At 31.7% G+C, this 13411-nt stretch overlaps 1 protein-coding gene across 1 annotated transcript; it reads right to left on the reverse strand.

Moving 5' to 3' along the window:
* Positions 1-1994: 1994 nt before the first annotated feature.
* On the reverse strand, positions 1995-3643 carry LOC105763483 (transcription factor RAX3). Its single transcript, XM_012581721.2, has 3 exons — positions 3261-3643; positions 3051-3180; positions 1995-2967 (listed from the first exon to the last, which is right to left on the reverse strand). Exons 1-3 carry the CDS (start codon positions 3394-3396, stop codon positions 2175-2177), a joined length of 1059 nt encoding a protein of 352 aa, XP_012437175.1. The 5' UTR covers positions 3397-3643; the 3' UTR covers positions 1995-2174.
* Positions 3644-13411: the final 9768 nt, after the last annotated feature.

Below are 13411 nucleotides of genomic sequence, written 5' to 3' on the forward strand. Positions count from 1 at the left end.
TGTTATATCAATAATGTCATTCCATTACTAAGATCATTAATTTAATCATTAAATAACACGTAAAATCTTATGTGACGTAATTTAAAATAAAAAAATTTAAAAATAAAAGGTTTATTTATGGATAAATTAATGATTTTAGTAATGGAAAGAACTTATTAATATAACATCAATAATTTAAGGATGTAATTAGATTATTTTAATGTTTGAAAACTAATTTAAAATGAAGATCATAATTTAAGGATGATTAGTGCAATTAACTCGTTACTAAATTAGACTCAAATCATAACTCAAATATAGAAGAAAAAGTTACTAGTATATTTCTTTTTTCTATTTTTGGTTAATTATTAACTAAACATTAATATCTGAAAATGAAATCAAAACTTAATTGAGTTCAATAAATGCAATTACTTCTTTAAAAAAATGATATCCAAGCAACTACAATGATTTGTTTTGTTTTTCGATTATAATATTGTTTTTTGAAGATTATAATCTCTTTTATTAAACAAATAAATAAATGAAAGGGATGCATGATTGACTTAGGAAATACATAAATATTGAATGCTGCCAAAACCCCAAAAGAAGTAGGTCAATCTTGTTTAGGTGCCTACGCTCCTCTCTTTATCTCTCCTTTTGACTTTAAGACCATTTCTATGCTTATTTTCGTTTTGGTTGCTTTTTCCCTGCCATTTCTCCTCCAATACATTTATCCCATAGGTTTAAAATAATTAATCAAACCTATTTATGATTAAGAGCTTTAAATTTCCTTTGTTTAATTTCCCCCACTTTGATATCATTTCTTTTAAAGAAAAAAAAATTAATATAGGAATTATTTAGAAATAAAACACAAAATTAGTATAAATTAAAATTTTAAACATAATCAATTAACTACTTCACCAAAATTGAATCGATCCACTTTATTTATTTATTTATTTATATGAAATTCATTTCCTTTGTGCCTCATTTTTTTGGTGAGTGAAGGATTAAAAATGATTGAAAGAAAGTGCATGCATGCTTTAAGCTTTAGCTCATGATTGTTTATAGTATCCAACTTTTATCAAATAATAATTGTAATAGTAATAATAATGAAAACATGGATTATTGCACGAAAAAGATATCATCAGCTTTAGACAATGGAAGTAATGGAGTTCCAATTGCCCATTTTCACAAACATCAAAAGAGAGAAATCAAGTAATGCAACAAGAAAACATTTACTATATTCAGTAGGGATATATATAAGCTTAATGAGTTAATATATGTTCTCCATGAACATCGTGGCCAGCATCTCTGATCATCTATTAACTACGTAATGTGCCATGTTAATTTTCAAATGTTTATAATGTGTTTTTCTTTTAACTGTTTTGAAAATAAATAATCGTTTTAGAATACATCAGACAGAAAAATAATAATAAAGCAGAGCAATATAATACTTAAAGCTGAACCTATTTTATATCTATTTTTTTGTTGTTTAGAATAATGTGCATGATTATTTTGCCATTTTAATTCTTATGAAATTAAACCCATGCCATTAATCAAGGGGTCGATGAACTCATGGGATTGCCTTTAGAGTGGACAATCAAAATACATATAGCACTATATCTTGAAATTATCCGGTGAAAGAGACTGATATATATATATATATATATGTCTGTATGTTTAAATAATGGATTTATTTATATATAAACTTAGTACAGTATAGTTTTATATTTAATTAACGGATTCATATTTGAAGCACTGTAGTTGATGGACGAACCACGCCCGGGTGTATAAGGTACTGGGACATTTTATCTAGTTGGCAGGAAATTACTGCAATACATGGATTGATTAACATGTGCTTTCAATTGTTTTAATTTCCAGACATGAATATAACAATAAAAGAATGCAGCCATAGTTAGATACGCCAATTTGCTAGAGCCTAGGAAGTTGAGGCCAAAACGTCAAAGCACCTTTTTAGGGTTCCACATTCCTGAAAATTAAAAAGTAAAGAAAACCCAGAAGAGAAAAGCTGTTTATACTTCATATAGATAATTCAAAGTAGATAAAAGTTGAATTACAAAAACGAATTAATCTCTTTCAGCATGAATTCATTAGGCTTTTTTTTTTCTGAAATTCTCCAATAAAAACCAGATTAATTCCCTAATCGATACAAATTTACACCACCCATGTATACAGTGCAGTTATTGTGGCCCGAAGTAGCTTGATTCGTCGAAGGTAGAAACTTGTGGGATGCTTTGGTGTTGGCAAGGTTCAAACCCGGAGACAATTTGAGGATAGGCTAGTGAATTTATGTCTTCCCAGCTGCTACTTTCGACCGAACTAGTCCCAGTACTGCTGCCATCGACCATGTTGTCTGTTCCATACAAACCCTCAAATCCATTGTTGTTGTAGATCAGCTCACTTAGCTCAGCTTGGAAAGCATCAAGACCTTGAATCATATCATTAGGACCACCAACCTGGTTTACACTGAAATGGGTAGTACTGTTTGTTTGAGAACAAGTACTGTTTAAGGGACTAATGGAAGATGCAGATGAAAGTATGTTCATGGAATCCTCGTATAGCTGATGATCTTGAGAAAAATAAACATCAAAAGGGTATCGAAAATTCATTGGATTGGTGGTGGTGGATATGGTGCTTGATTGTGGATGATCATCCGAGAATCTTCCTCCTAGTTTGACAAGTATATTCCTGATGGAATCTTGGTCTCTAAGATAAAGATCTTGGTTTGTGCTTGTTAGGGGCATGACTGGTGGTGACAGCAGTGGCCAATCTGAGGCCTGGTTCACCATTCCAGGAACCCTATAATTCTCACTTTCTCTCTTCATTTCTTGCTTAAAGCTAAGGCAGCTAGCGCTCCGAGCTTGCTGCACTTTTCTCTGTTTGCCCAGGAGCTTCTTTTTAAGCTTTGTGTTCCAATAGTTCTTAATATCATTGTCAGTTCTCCCGGGCAGTTGTGCTGCAATTATAGACCATCTGCTCATTCAAAAGAAACATATACATATTAGAGATTGAGGACAGATTAATTAAGATCCCAACCAAGTATATAGTAATCTTACCTGCTTCCAATGCTGATGTAAAGGCTGCAAATGATGTTATCCTCTTCCTCTGAAAACCCACCATGCCTAATGTTGGGTCGAAGATAATTTAACCATCTAAGACGACAGCTCTTGCCGCATCTCTTTAGACCTGAAATTGGTATACTCAAGAAAAAATTTTAGAGTAATTTAAACGGAAGGAAAATTGATATAGATTCAACTATTGCTAACCTATCTTTTGAGGCAAGGCAATCCAGTTGCCACCGGTGCCGTTTGCCTCTATATAAGCCTTAAGCTTGGCATCTTCCTCCGGCGACCATGGGCCTTTCTTAACGTTAGCTTTGTCACAGCAAGGAGCTCTCCCCATGTTTGTTGAGTTGAGAAAGAGGATTTGAAAGTTAGCTGCTCTATTCTTGTCTCTTCACAACAATGAAAATGATTATATATATAGTCACACCATAGAAAAGAAAGGGAGACTATAATGGCCAGAGGAAGACAGACATGGAGGCTAGAACTGTGTCCCTCCCAGGATTTCAAAAAGGGGAATGAGAAAAAATATATAAAAATTAAATAATAATAATAATATGAAACTTTATGCATAAAATATTGAAGAAATTGAAAGTGGTAGAAGAAGAGAGCAGCAGTTTTCTTATTGTCCTTCTACCTCCAGAATCTATGATAATCTAAGTTGTTTTTTATTTTATTATAATTAATTAATTAATTGAAATTGTTGGTTGCTACATTGATCAGCCATGTCTATAATTTGACTGGATCTGTGGCTGTAGGTAGGTCTGACACATGATCAATGGCTGCTATGGTTGATGGTGATCATGGCATTAGTGGACCCAGTAAAGGTTGGTGTAATTAGTAAAAACGATTAGTGGGTAACGTTGAATGGTTCTCCGATTATTGTTTCTCAGCAATTGCGCTTCTTCATTGTGTAAGGAATTAGCGTCATGGTTTTAGAACATATTTGTATAATTTGCAATATGAGTTACACCAATCACAATTGAATTGCTATTTTTATAAAATAAATTAAGTTTTGATTTAATGATAAAGTTGACAATCATCAAAATTTTAAAATTTTAAGTTTGAACTCGACAAGGTATGTTTTCTTTAAAAATTCTATTTTGATTTAAATCCCATGACTTTATCTAGATTTAATTTGGTGGTTTAATTTATAATAGTTCATTCTTATAATAAATATTTACATGTCTATTTTTTGCAATTTGGGACATATCCTAAAATTATATATTAACTTTGACTTAATGTGCAATTTGATAGATGAGTTTTGATTTAGTGCGATTATGCACCTAAAACTTTGATTGTGGTTTAAATATATATACATTAAACTTTAATTTTGATTCAATTATGCACATTTGAAGACATAAATACATCAATTTATTATTATTTGGATAAATATGATTATTTGTATATGCAATATATAAACATGAAACGATGTTTGTGAGAATTGAATCAAATCAAAATTGCATGTATAAAATTGCACATTAAAGCAAAGTGTATGTATAGCTTTGAGATTTATCCTTTTGTAATTGTAATTGTGTTTGTAGATAATTTTATTTGTAGAAAAATCAATAATGAATTAATTAAACTAAAGCTTAAGATAATTTTCTTTTATGTTTGCAATGTTTTTCAGTCTCAATTTTTTAACATTAGAATTAATTAAGATGCAAACTTTAATATGAATATTAAATATGAAATATCACCTTAGGAATTTAAAGTTTGTGAGAACTTCTTTATCAGTGAATAAGACTTCATCCACAAAAGTTGATGTGGTCTTTTTTTCGTTATATTAGGCAGAATCTCTTCTAGCAAGTAAGAGAGGATTTCTTTTGATTTGGTTGATTGCTTTCTTTTGATTTTCTCACCAAAATTAATTGAGGATAATTGAATTTTCCTTTTTCTTTTTAATTGAATTGATACATTCTTTTTGACCACTTAAATTTACTGATTCTTGCAGTGTTATTATGGGTTGAACTAAGTTGGTTTTGACGTTGAAAATTTGTTAAAATATTTAGATATTTTAAAACTAATTTAATAGCAATTCAATGGATGAATCTGTATTAAAAAATTCTCTCATTTTTGTTCAGTTTGTTGAAATAAAAGAAAACTCGATTCTTGGACATTATATAAAAAGGTCACATGCCCTAATTAATGTTTAAAAAAAACTGAAATTACCCAAGCAATTATTGTGGCCTTAAAAGAGTAGTAACATAGGTAAAAGAAAAAATGAATTGGAAAGGTAGGCATTGTCAAATACCACATGAATTATGTAGAATTTAAGGGACATTACTATTAAGTTAGGTTAGGTAACCAATTAAAGGGCAAACAAGAAGAAAAATTGGCAATCCATATTGAAGAGTAAACTTAGCCCATGCTTTGAATTTACCTCTAGTCGATTAAAATAATTGGAATGGTTTCAATCTATGGGTACATGGATTTTGTTAATTATTATTAAATAATTAAATTATTTAAATATCATATAAATACTAACCAGAACAAGTTTAGCAGCGGAAACCCACTATCATGTCAATTGCGTCACGAAACTGACCTTATTGCTTGTCTCTTCTGCATTTTCTTTCAAGATTAAATAATGCATTCAGTCCCTACATTTTATAAAATGTTATGATTTAGTTTAAAAAAAATTACTTTTACGATTTAAAACCTTAATCCAATCATCAACATTGTTAGTATTTTTCGTTTAAATTTGCTAACTGCCCTCAATTAATGTGGCATATGTTTAATGAATATTTTTTGTTAAATTGACAAATTATAACGAGAAATTATTAGATTATAATTTTAAAATTGGAAATGCAAGACAATTTATTTTTAAAGAATAAATAATAGATTTGAAATTCTGTAAAAACTAATAGCATATTTGTTAACCTTCTTTTAATGTATATATTTCTAATTTTTCTCAAACTTCTTCCCTCAAGCCTCACCATGTACCGTGTGTTTTTCGCACTTGTCCACTATGTTCCCTTTTAGAAGGTCTTTTTTTTCTTTCAAGTTGTACCTTAAAAATTTTTTTGCCCACAATAATTTCTATCTATTTTATTTTTGAATTTAGATTTTGTTAGTATGTGGTAACAAGACACTTAAAATTGTGGTATACCATCACTTAAAAATTAAATAAATTAAATAAATTTAAAACAAATTCAAATGATGACGTGATAAATCTTATAATCCCATATCAATATAATTTAACGAGGTCCAAATTGTTAAATAAATTCAGAAAAGTTCTCAATTTCAGATATTTGGATAACAAGAATTCTCAAGTTCATCCCTTTAATAAATATGAAATTCAATTTTCAGCGCATGTATTTTTTTAAGTATTTAGATTGTGAAGTAATCTTTTAAATGAAACAATACATTTAAGCTAAAAGATGTATAATTTTTTTTGCTTAAATGAAAACTGGTTCCAATTTATAGTGCTTTTCCCACTTGAGATTACTCACCTTTATTGGAAAATAATTATTAAGTGATGAATGATAAATTGATATTCAAATTAAACAGATTGCATCTCTTGGTTTAATATTGCATTTTTCCATACAGTTGTATCTTAATATTGAATTTTTTTCATTCATGTCTCCAATCACTCATGTCTATTAATAGTTCAACAAATCTCTTCTTTTATTTCCTCTCCTCAATATAAAGCCAAGTTAGGAGATTTCAAAAACATATCATCAAAAAACTATCAATATAAAAAATTCCTTTTAAATTCATTTCTCCTGGTAATAGAGAAAGGCAAGATTGTGTTCGATTGATCACTGTTGTTATGCTACTACTGTGATCGTTTGTTGTTGTATTTTGGGAGATAGATGTCCAACGTTACTCAAAACACTGAGGAGAGGTCGATTATGTCTTAAGGAAACTGTTTATACATGCCTCAACAAAATTCTTCTTCTAATTTTTAACTTTTTTCGGTTGCAGATATTCTATTGTGTTACTGCTACTGCATTGTATTGCGTTATCATTGTTACTGACATATTAATATTGCATACGATATTAGATTTTATTACAATCTTAAGACAGATTAATTGTTGTAGTTTTAATCTAAGGCGTACAGATTACCATAATAACTTATTTAAGATTGGTTTATACTTCTGTTTCAGATTTTAATTTATTTATAGATTCTGGTTCTTTATTCTGATTACAGAAAAAATGTCTCATACGTCAAACAACTCGTCCAATTCAAAGGTTGAGGCGATTATCGCTGCTCATGCTCAGGCTACAAGCCAAACGTTACCTGTGACTATGAGTCACAACGACTGGAGAGAATTTTAAAACATGGCAAAGAAAATGTTGTTCTATTTGACCAAGTTGAATATGACAAAATTTCTAAAGGATGATCCTCCTATTTTTAGAGAGGATGAGGAAGATGCTATTACCACCTTTAATATTGCCGAAGCATGGAACAACTCTGATTTCCTATGTCGTAACTACATTTTGAATAGTTTATCTGATGAACTTTATGAAGTATACAATATCAAGAAAACAACTAAGGAATTATGGGAATCGCTGAACCATAAATAAAAAACTGAAGATGCTGGTGCTAAGAAATTCTTAGTTGCCAAGTTCTTAAACTTTGTAATGGTTGATTCTAAAGCTGTTGTAAATCAGGTGCATGAATTCCAACTGATCATTCATGGTATTCTTGCAGAAGGGATGGAGATAAGTGAATCCTTTCAAGTGGCAGCCATTATTAAAAAACTCCCCCTGCTCAGAATGACTTCAAGAACTATCTTAAGCATAAGAGAAAGGACATGACGGTGGAAGGTTTGATTGTCAGACTTCGAATTGAAGAAGACAATCGAGGTGCGGCTAAAAGGCTAAACAAAGCAACCAATCCTAACTTTGCCAAGGCAAACATAGTAGAAGTCAAGAAGGAATCTAAAAAAAGAAAACATTCTCAGACTGGGTCTAAACTAGGACCAAAATGCGGTGTTTTCAAGAAGCCAAAATTCCAAGGAAATTATTTTCATTGCAATAAGATGGGACACAAGTCATTCGATTGTAGGCTTTCAAAGAGGGAAAATGCTATGGAAAATATTTCTAAGGAAATATCTTATCTTGACCTCTGCGCTGAGATTTTTGAAGTCAACCTGGTTGATTCAAATCCAAGAAAATGGTGGCTTGATACTGGTGCCACACGTCATATTTGCTACGACAATGACTCCTTTGTTGAGTTGGTTCCTTGTGAAAAAGGGGAGAAACTTTATATGGGCAACGCTGCAACTTCCAAGATTAAGGGGAAAAGTACTGTGATTTTGAAGTTCACTTCTAGCAAAGAGTTGAAACTTCAAAATATGTTGTATGTGCCTAACATACGCAAGAATCTTGTCTTTGAGACCCTTCTAAGTATGCATGGCTTTAGGATGGTATTTGAATCCCAGAATTTAGTTTTGTCAAAAGGGGGAACATTTGTAGGAAGGGGATATGTATTAAATGATATGTGGAAATTCAATGCTATCTCTGTAAAAGCTAATACTATGAATAAGAATAATGCTTCTTTTTCTGTTTATATGCTTGAGTCATTTGATTTATGGCATGGTCGGCTCGAACATGTTAATTCTAATACTTTACGTAGATTAATTAACTCAGAGCACATTCCTTCATTTCACATTAATTATAATTATAAATGTGAAACTTGTGTTGAGGCAAAACTAATAAGGTCTTCATTTCAATCTGTTGAAAGAAATACTGAATCACTTGATCTAATACATAAACTTAAAGTTTATTAAAACTAAAAGAGGGAATAAATATTTTATTACCTTCATTGATGATAGCACAAAATATTGTTATGTATATTTGCTTAAAAGCAAATATGGAGCTATAGAGAAATTTGTTCTCTATAAGCATAAAGTTGAAACCCAACTTAATAAAAGAATTAAGAGGTGAAAATGTTGAACCATTTGGTAAATTTTGTGCATAACATGGTATTATTCATGAAGTGACACCACTAAACTCTCCTCAATCCAATGGAGTAGCAGAGCGTAAAAATCAAGCCCTAAAAGAAATGATGAACTCAATGCTAGGAAGTTCTGGGTTGTCACAAAACATGTGGGGGAGCTATTTTATCAGCAAATTACCTTTTAAATAAGGTGCCCTATAAGAAAAAGAACAAAATACCATATGATTTGTGGAAGGGCAGGAAACCTTCTTACAACTACTTGAAAGTGTGGGGGTGTCTTGCAAAGGTAATGGTTCCTTTGTCGAAGCAAATGAAAATAGGTTCTAAAACGGTAGATTGTATTTTCATTGGTTATGCACGCCACAACCATTCATATCGGTTTCTTGTACATGAATTAAAGAATCTTGAAAATCACAAGAATATGATATTGGAATCTAAAAATGCCTCATTCTTTGAAAATATATTCCCTTGTAAAACTAGGGAAGATGGGTCAAGTTCAACAAAACGAACTTTAGAAACTATTGATAGTTAAGAATTTCAACAAGAAGTTGAAGTCAAGAAAAAACCAAGAAGAAGTAAAAAGGCAATGGTGGAAAAGTCCTTTGGATCAGATTTTCTAACCTATATGCTAAAGACTGAACCTTAAACTTATAGTGAAGCTATATGCTCATCTAAAAGCATTTTTTGGAAAGATGCTATCAAGAGTGAAATTGATTCCATCATGAAAAATCATACGTGAGAATTATTGGACCTACCTCAGGGAATTAAACCACTAAATTTTAAATGGATTTTCAAACGAAAAATGAAAGTAGATGGAACAATTGATTAGTATAAGGCCAGATTGGTTATAAAATGTTATAGATAAAAGGAAGGCATTGATTACTTTGATACATTTTCTCATGTATCAAGAATAACTTCTATAAGGATAATACTTGCTATTGCAGCTTTGCGGAATCTAGAAGTTCATCAAATGGATGTTAAAACAACTTTTCTAAATTGAGATCTTGATGAGGAGATTTATATGGAACAACCTGAGGGTCATGTAGTACTAGGGCAAGAAAGAAAAGTTTGTAGATTGGTAAAATCTTTGAATGGACTTAAGCAAGCACTAAAGCAGTGACATGAAAAGTTTGACAGTGTCAAGATATCAAATGGATTTAAAATTAATTAATGTGACAAATGTATGTATGTCAAAACCACTGTTGATGGATATGTAATTCTATGTTTATATGTTGATGACGTACTCATTGCTGAAAGTAACAATTAAATGGTAAAATGTACCAAAAACTTGTTAAATTCAAGATTTGATATGAAAGATATGAGACTTGCTAATGTGATATTGGGCATCCAAATCAAAAGGTCATCTGAAGGTCTCGTATTGACTCAATCACACTACATAGACAAGGTTCTTAAGAAATTTAGCAAGGATGATTTTGGTGTAGCCAGAACTCCGGTAGATATAAATCAACATCTGTCCGAAAACAAAGGTGAAAGTATTGACTAAGTGGAATATGCAAGAGTCATAGGCAGTCTAATGTACCTAATGAGTTGCACTACACCTTACTTATATTGCTTTCACTGTAAGCAGTTTAAGCAGATTCACAAAGAAATCTAGGGGAGAACCATTGGAAAGCGATTGTGAAGGTATTGAGACATCTCAAATATACTCAAAACTATGAATTACATTATTCTAGAGATCCTGCTGTGTTAGAAGGATTCTCCAGTGCCAGCTGGATATTTGATATTCAAGATACCAAAGACACAAGTGGTTATATTTTCACATTGGGAGGAGTTGTGTCATGGAAATCCTCAAGGCAAATGATTATAACCAGATCCACAATGGAATCTGAGTTTGTAGCTTTAGACAGATCTGGAGAAGAGGTAGAATGGCTACGCAAATTTTTAGAAGATATTCCTAAATAGCCAAAGCCTGTGCCCACAATATGTATATATTGTGATAACCAAGCAAAAATTGGTAGAACACAAAACGTAATGTATAGTGGTAAGTCGAGACACATGCGTCGTCGACATAATACCGTTAGACAATTGATCTCAACTTAAGTTATCTCTACTGATTTTGTAAGATCAAAAGATAACACTGTGCATCCGCTAACCAAAGGGTTAAACTGAGATCAAGTTGATAAAACATCTAAAGGAATGAGACTAAAGCCTATGAATATTTAAGGCACTATGTGAAGGAAAACTCAACCTAGTTGACTGGAGATCCCAAGATCTAAGTTCAATAGGACAACCTACTTGCATAGACCTTATGAGGTCATTGCGGGGGTTATTATCTTGAGTCCATTCTTATGATGAAAACAATGATTAAAATGTTGAAAAGGTTAAGCAATGCTTTTAATGACCATTGTCTGCTTTGGTGAAACGGACAACATAAGTCACCTATGTGAGAGTGAAGTGGGACCGCTTCCAGGAGACTATTGGGGCATAATTCTCTAAGCTCTTGTAGAACCAAGATGGTGTTCACAACCATATAAACATACCCATAAGAACCAAAAATATTTTCAGGGAGGTATTAGCGTGAGGAATATCATCATTTACACAAATGGCAGAACAGTTTAAGGACATAACATCTATTGGTTAGCTAGCATAGTAAATATACTTTCACAATGGAAGGTTTTAGGTTTGAAGCTTACCTATCCTATGAAAATATCGAACGTAGAATCTATCACCTCTTTGAGTCTTTGAGTCTCGTTGATCCATCAATTTCATTCATGTGGGGAATTGTTGGAAAATAATTATTGAATGATGAATGATAAATTGATACTTAAATTAAACAATTGTATCTCTTGGTTTAATATTGCTTTTTGCCATACAGTTGTATCTTAATATTGAATTTTTTCATTCATTTTCTCTATTCACTCATGTCTATTAATTTTTCAACAAATCTCTTCATTCATTTCTTCTCCTCTATATAAAGCAAAGTTAGGAGATTTCAAAAACATATCATCAAAAAACTATCAATATAAAAAATTCCTTCTAAATTCATTTCTCTTGGTAATAGAGAAAAGCAAGATTGTGTTCGATTGATCATTGTTGTTGTGCTACTACTGTGATCATTTTTTGTTGTATCCTGGGAGACAAACATCCAACGTTACTCAAAGCATTAAGGAGAGGTCGAATCTTTCTTAAGGAAATTGTTTGTATAGGCCTCAACAAAATTCTTCTTCTAATTTTTAACTTTTTCTGATTACAGGTATTCTATTATGTTACTGCTACTGCATTGTATTGCATTATCTTTGTCATTGACATATTAATACTACATACGATATCAGATTTTCTTACAACCTCTACGTTCTCCCCTTGAGAACTTATAGTAAACACAAATTGTTTACTCTCTCAAATGCACTCTAAAAAATACGTTCCACTATGAATAGATAAGTGCTCTCAATACTCTACAAAATCTATACTAGTCTTTCAAATATATAAGAGTTTCGAGACTTGCTAACATGCTAGATCAATTACAATCAATTCCCATTTCAAGCAACAACTAAAATAACATGATACAATATAATAATAAAGACCAATGTAAAGTGGATTGTTGGAGATATGTCTTCAATGTTATCCCAAACCAATATCAAAATCAACGAATTTGATTGCTTGATTCGATCTAATTCGATTTTCAAGATAAGTTACTTCAAATTGATTGATCTTCATAGTTAGGCTTTTATGTTTCCATAATATCAACATCATTCAATGCATAAAGATTTTGTTTAAAAAACTACAAACTCCAAACATAGCAAGTAACAAAGTTTGTTGCAGTGTTAGTCGTAGTAGCCACTACCGTTAGCACTTTAACAACCACTTCAAACACTTGCCTCAACGATCTCCCCTTTGGTAATTTTTTGAACAAAACCAATTCAAATAAGGAATGTAACACCCCTAACTCATCTTTGTCGTTGAATTAGGGTTACGAAGTATTACAGTACAATTTAAAACATAAAAATAGAAACAATTATACAAACTATCTTAAAATATTCAATCACTCATATAAATCAAGGTAGAAATACATTTATGGACCTTAAATCGAGACTACAGGGCCCTAAAAATAATAATTTCAAACTAATTAGGGGTCATTTTGAAACAAAACAGAAAAAATGGAAAATTTTAAAATCTTTGTAAACTTTGTAAACAGGGGTTACACAGCCGTATAACAGAGCCCAAACCGTGTGGCTCAGAACATGGCCATGTGGCTATTTTACATGTTCGTGTACACAGACCATGTAACTAATTGTGCCTGTGTAAAATAAGGTCACACAGCTGCTTGGCCAGGCCATGTAACTCACTGTGACTATGTAGCTCAGGGTCACACGACCGTGTAACTCTCTGTGCTTGTGTGGTTCAAGGTCACACGGCCATGTCGCTAGGCCGTGTAAATCTTTGTGCCCGTGTGGACCAACTTGCACTAAGAACAAATAAGACATACAAT

This window comes from Gossypium raimondii, chromosome 12, assembly GCF_025698545.1.
Source record: "Gossypium raimondii isolate GPD5lz chromosome 12, ASM2569854v1, whole genome shotgun sequence".
Taxonomy (NCBI): Eukaryota; Viridiplantae; Streptophyta; class Magnoliopsida; order Malvales; family Malvaceae; genus Gossypium; species Gossypium raimondii.

Bases quoted from the DNA above. Each gene is read 5' to 3' on its own strand.
- LOC105763483 (XM_012581721.2), bottom strand. From the start codon at position 3,396: ATGGGGAGAGCTCCTTGCTGTGACAAAGCTAACGTTAAGAAAGGCCCA. The intron at 3,181-3,260 runs GTTAGCAATAGT...TACCAATTTCAG, and splicing joins TGCCTTGCCTCAAAAGATAG to GTCTAAAGAGATGCGGCAAG. The intron at 2,968-3,050 runs GTAAGATTACTA...TTGAATGAGCAG, and splicing joins TACATCAGCATTGGAAGCAG to ATGGTCTATAATTGCAGCAC.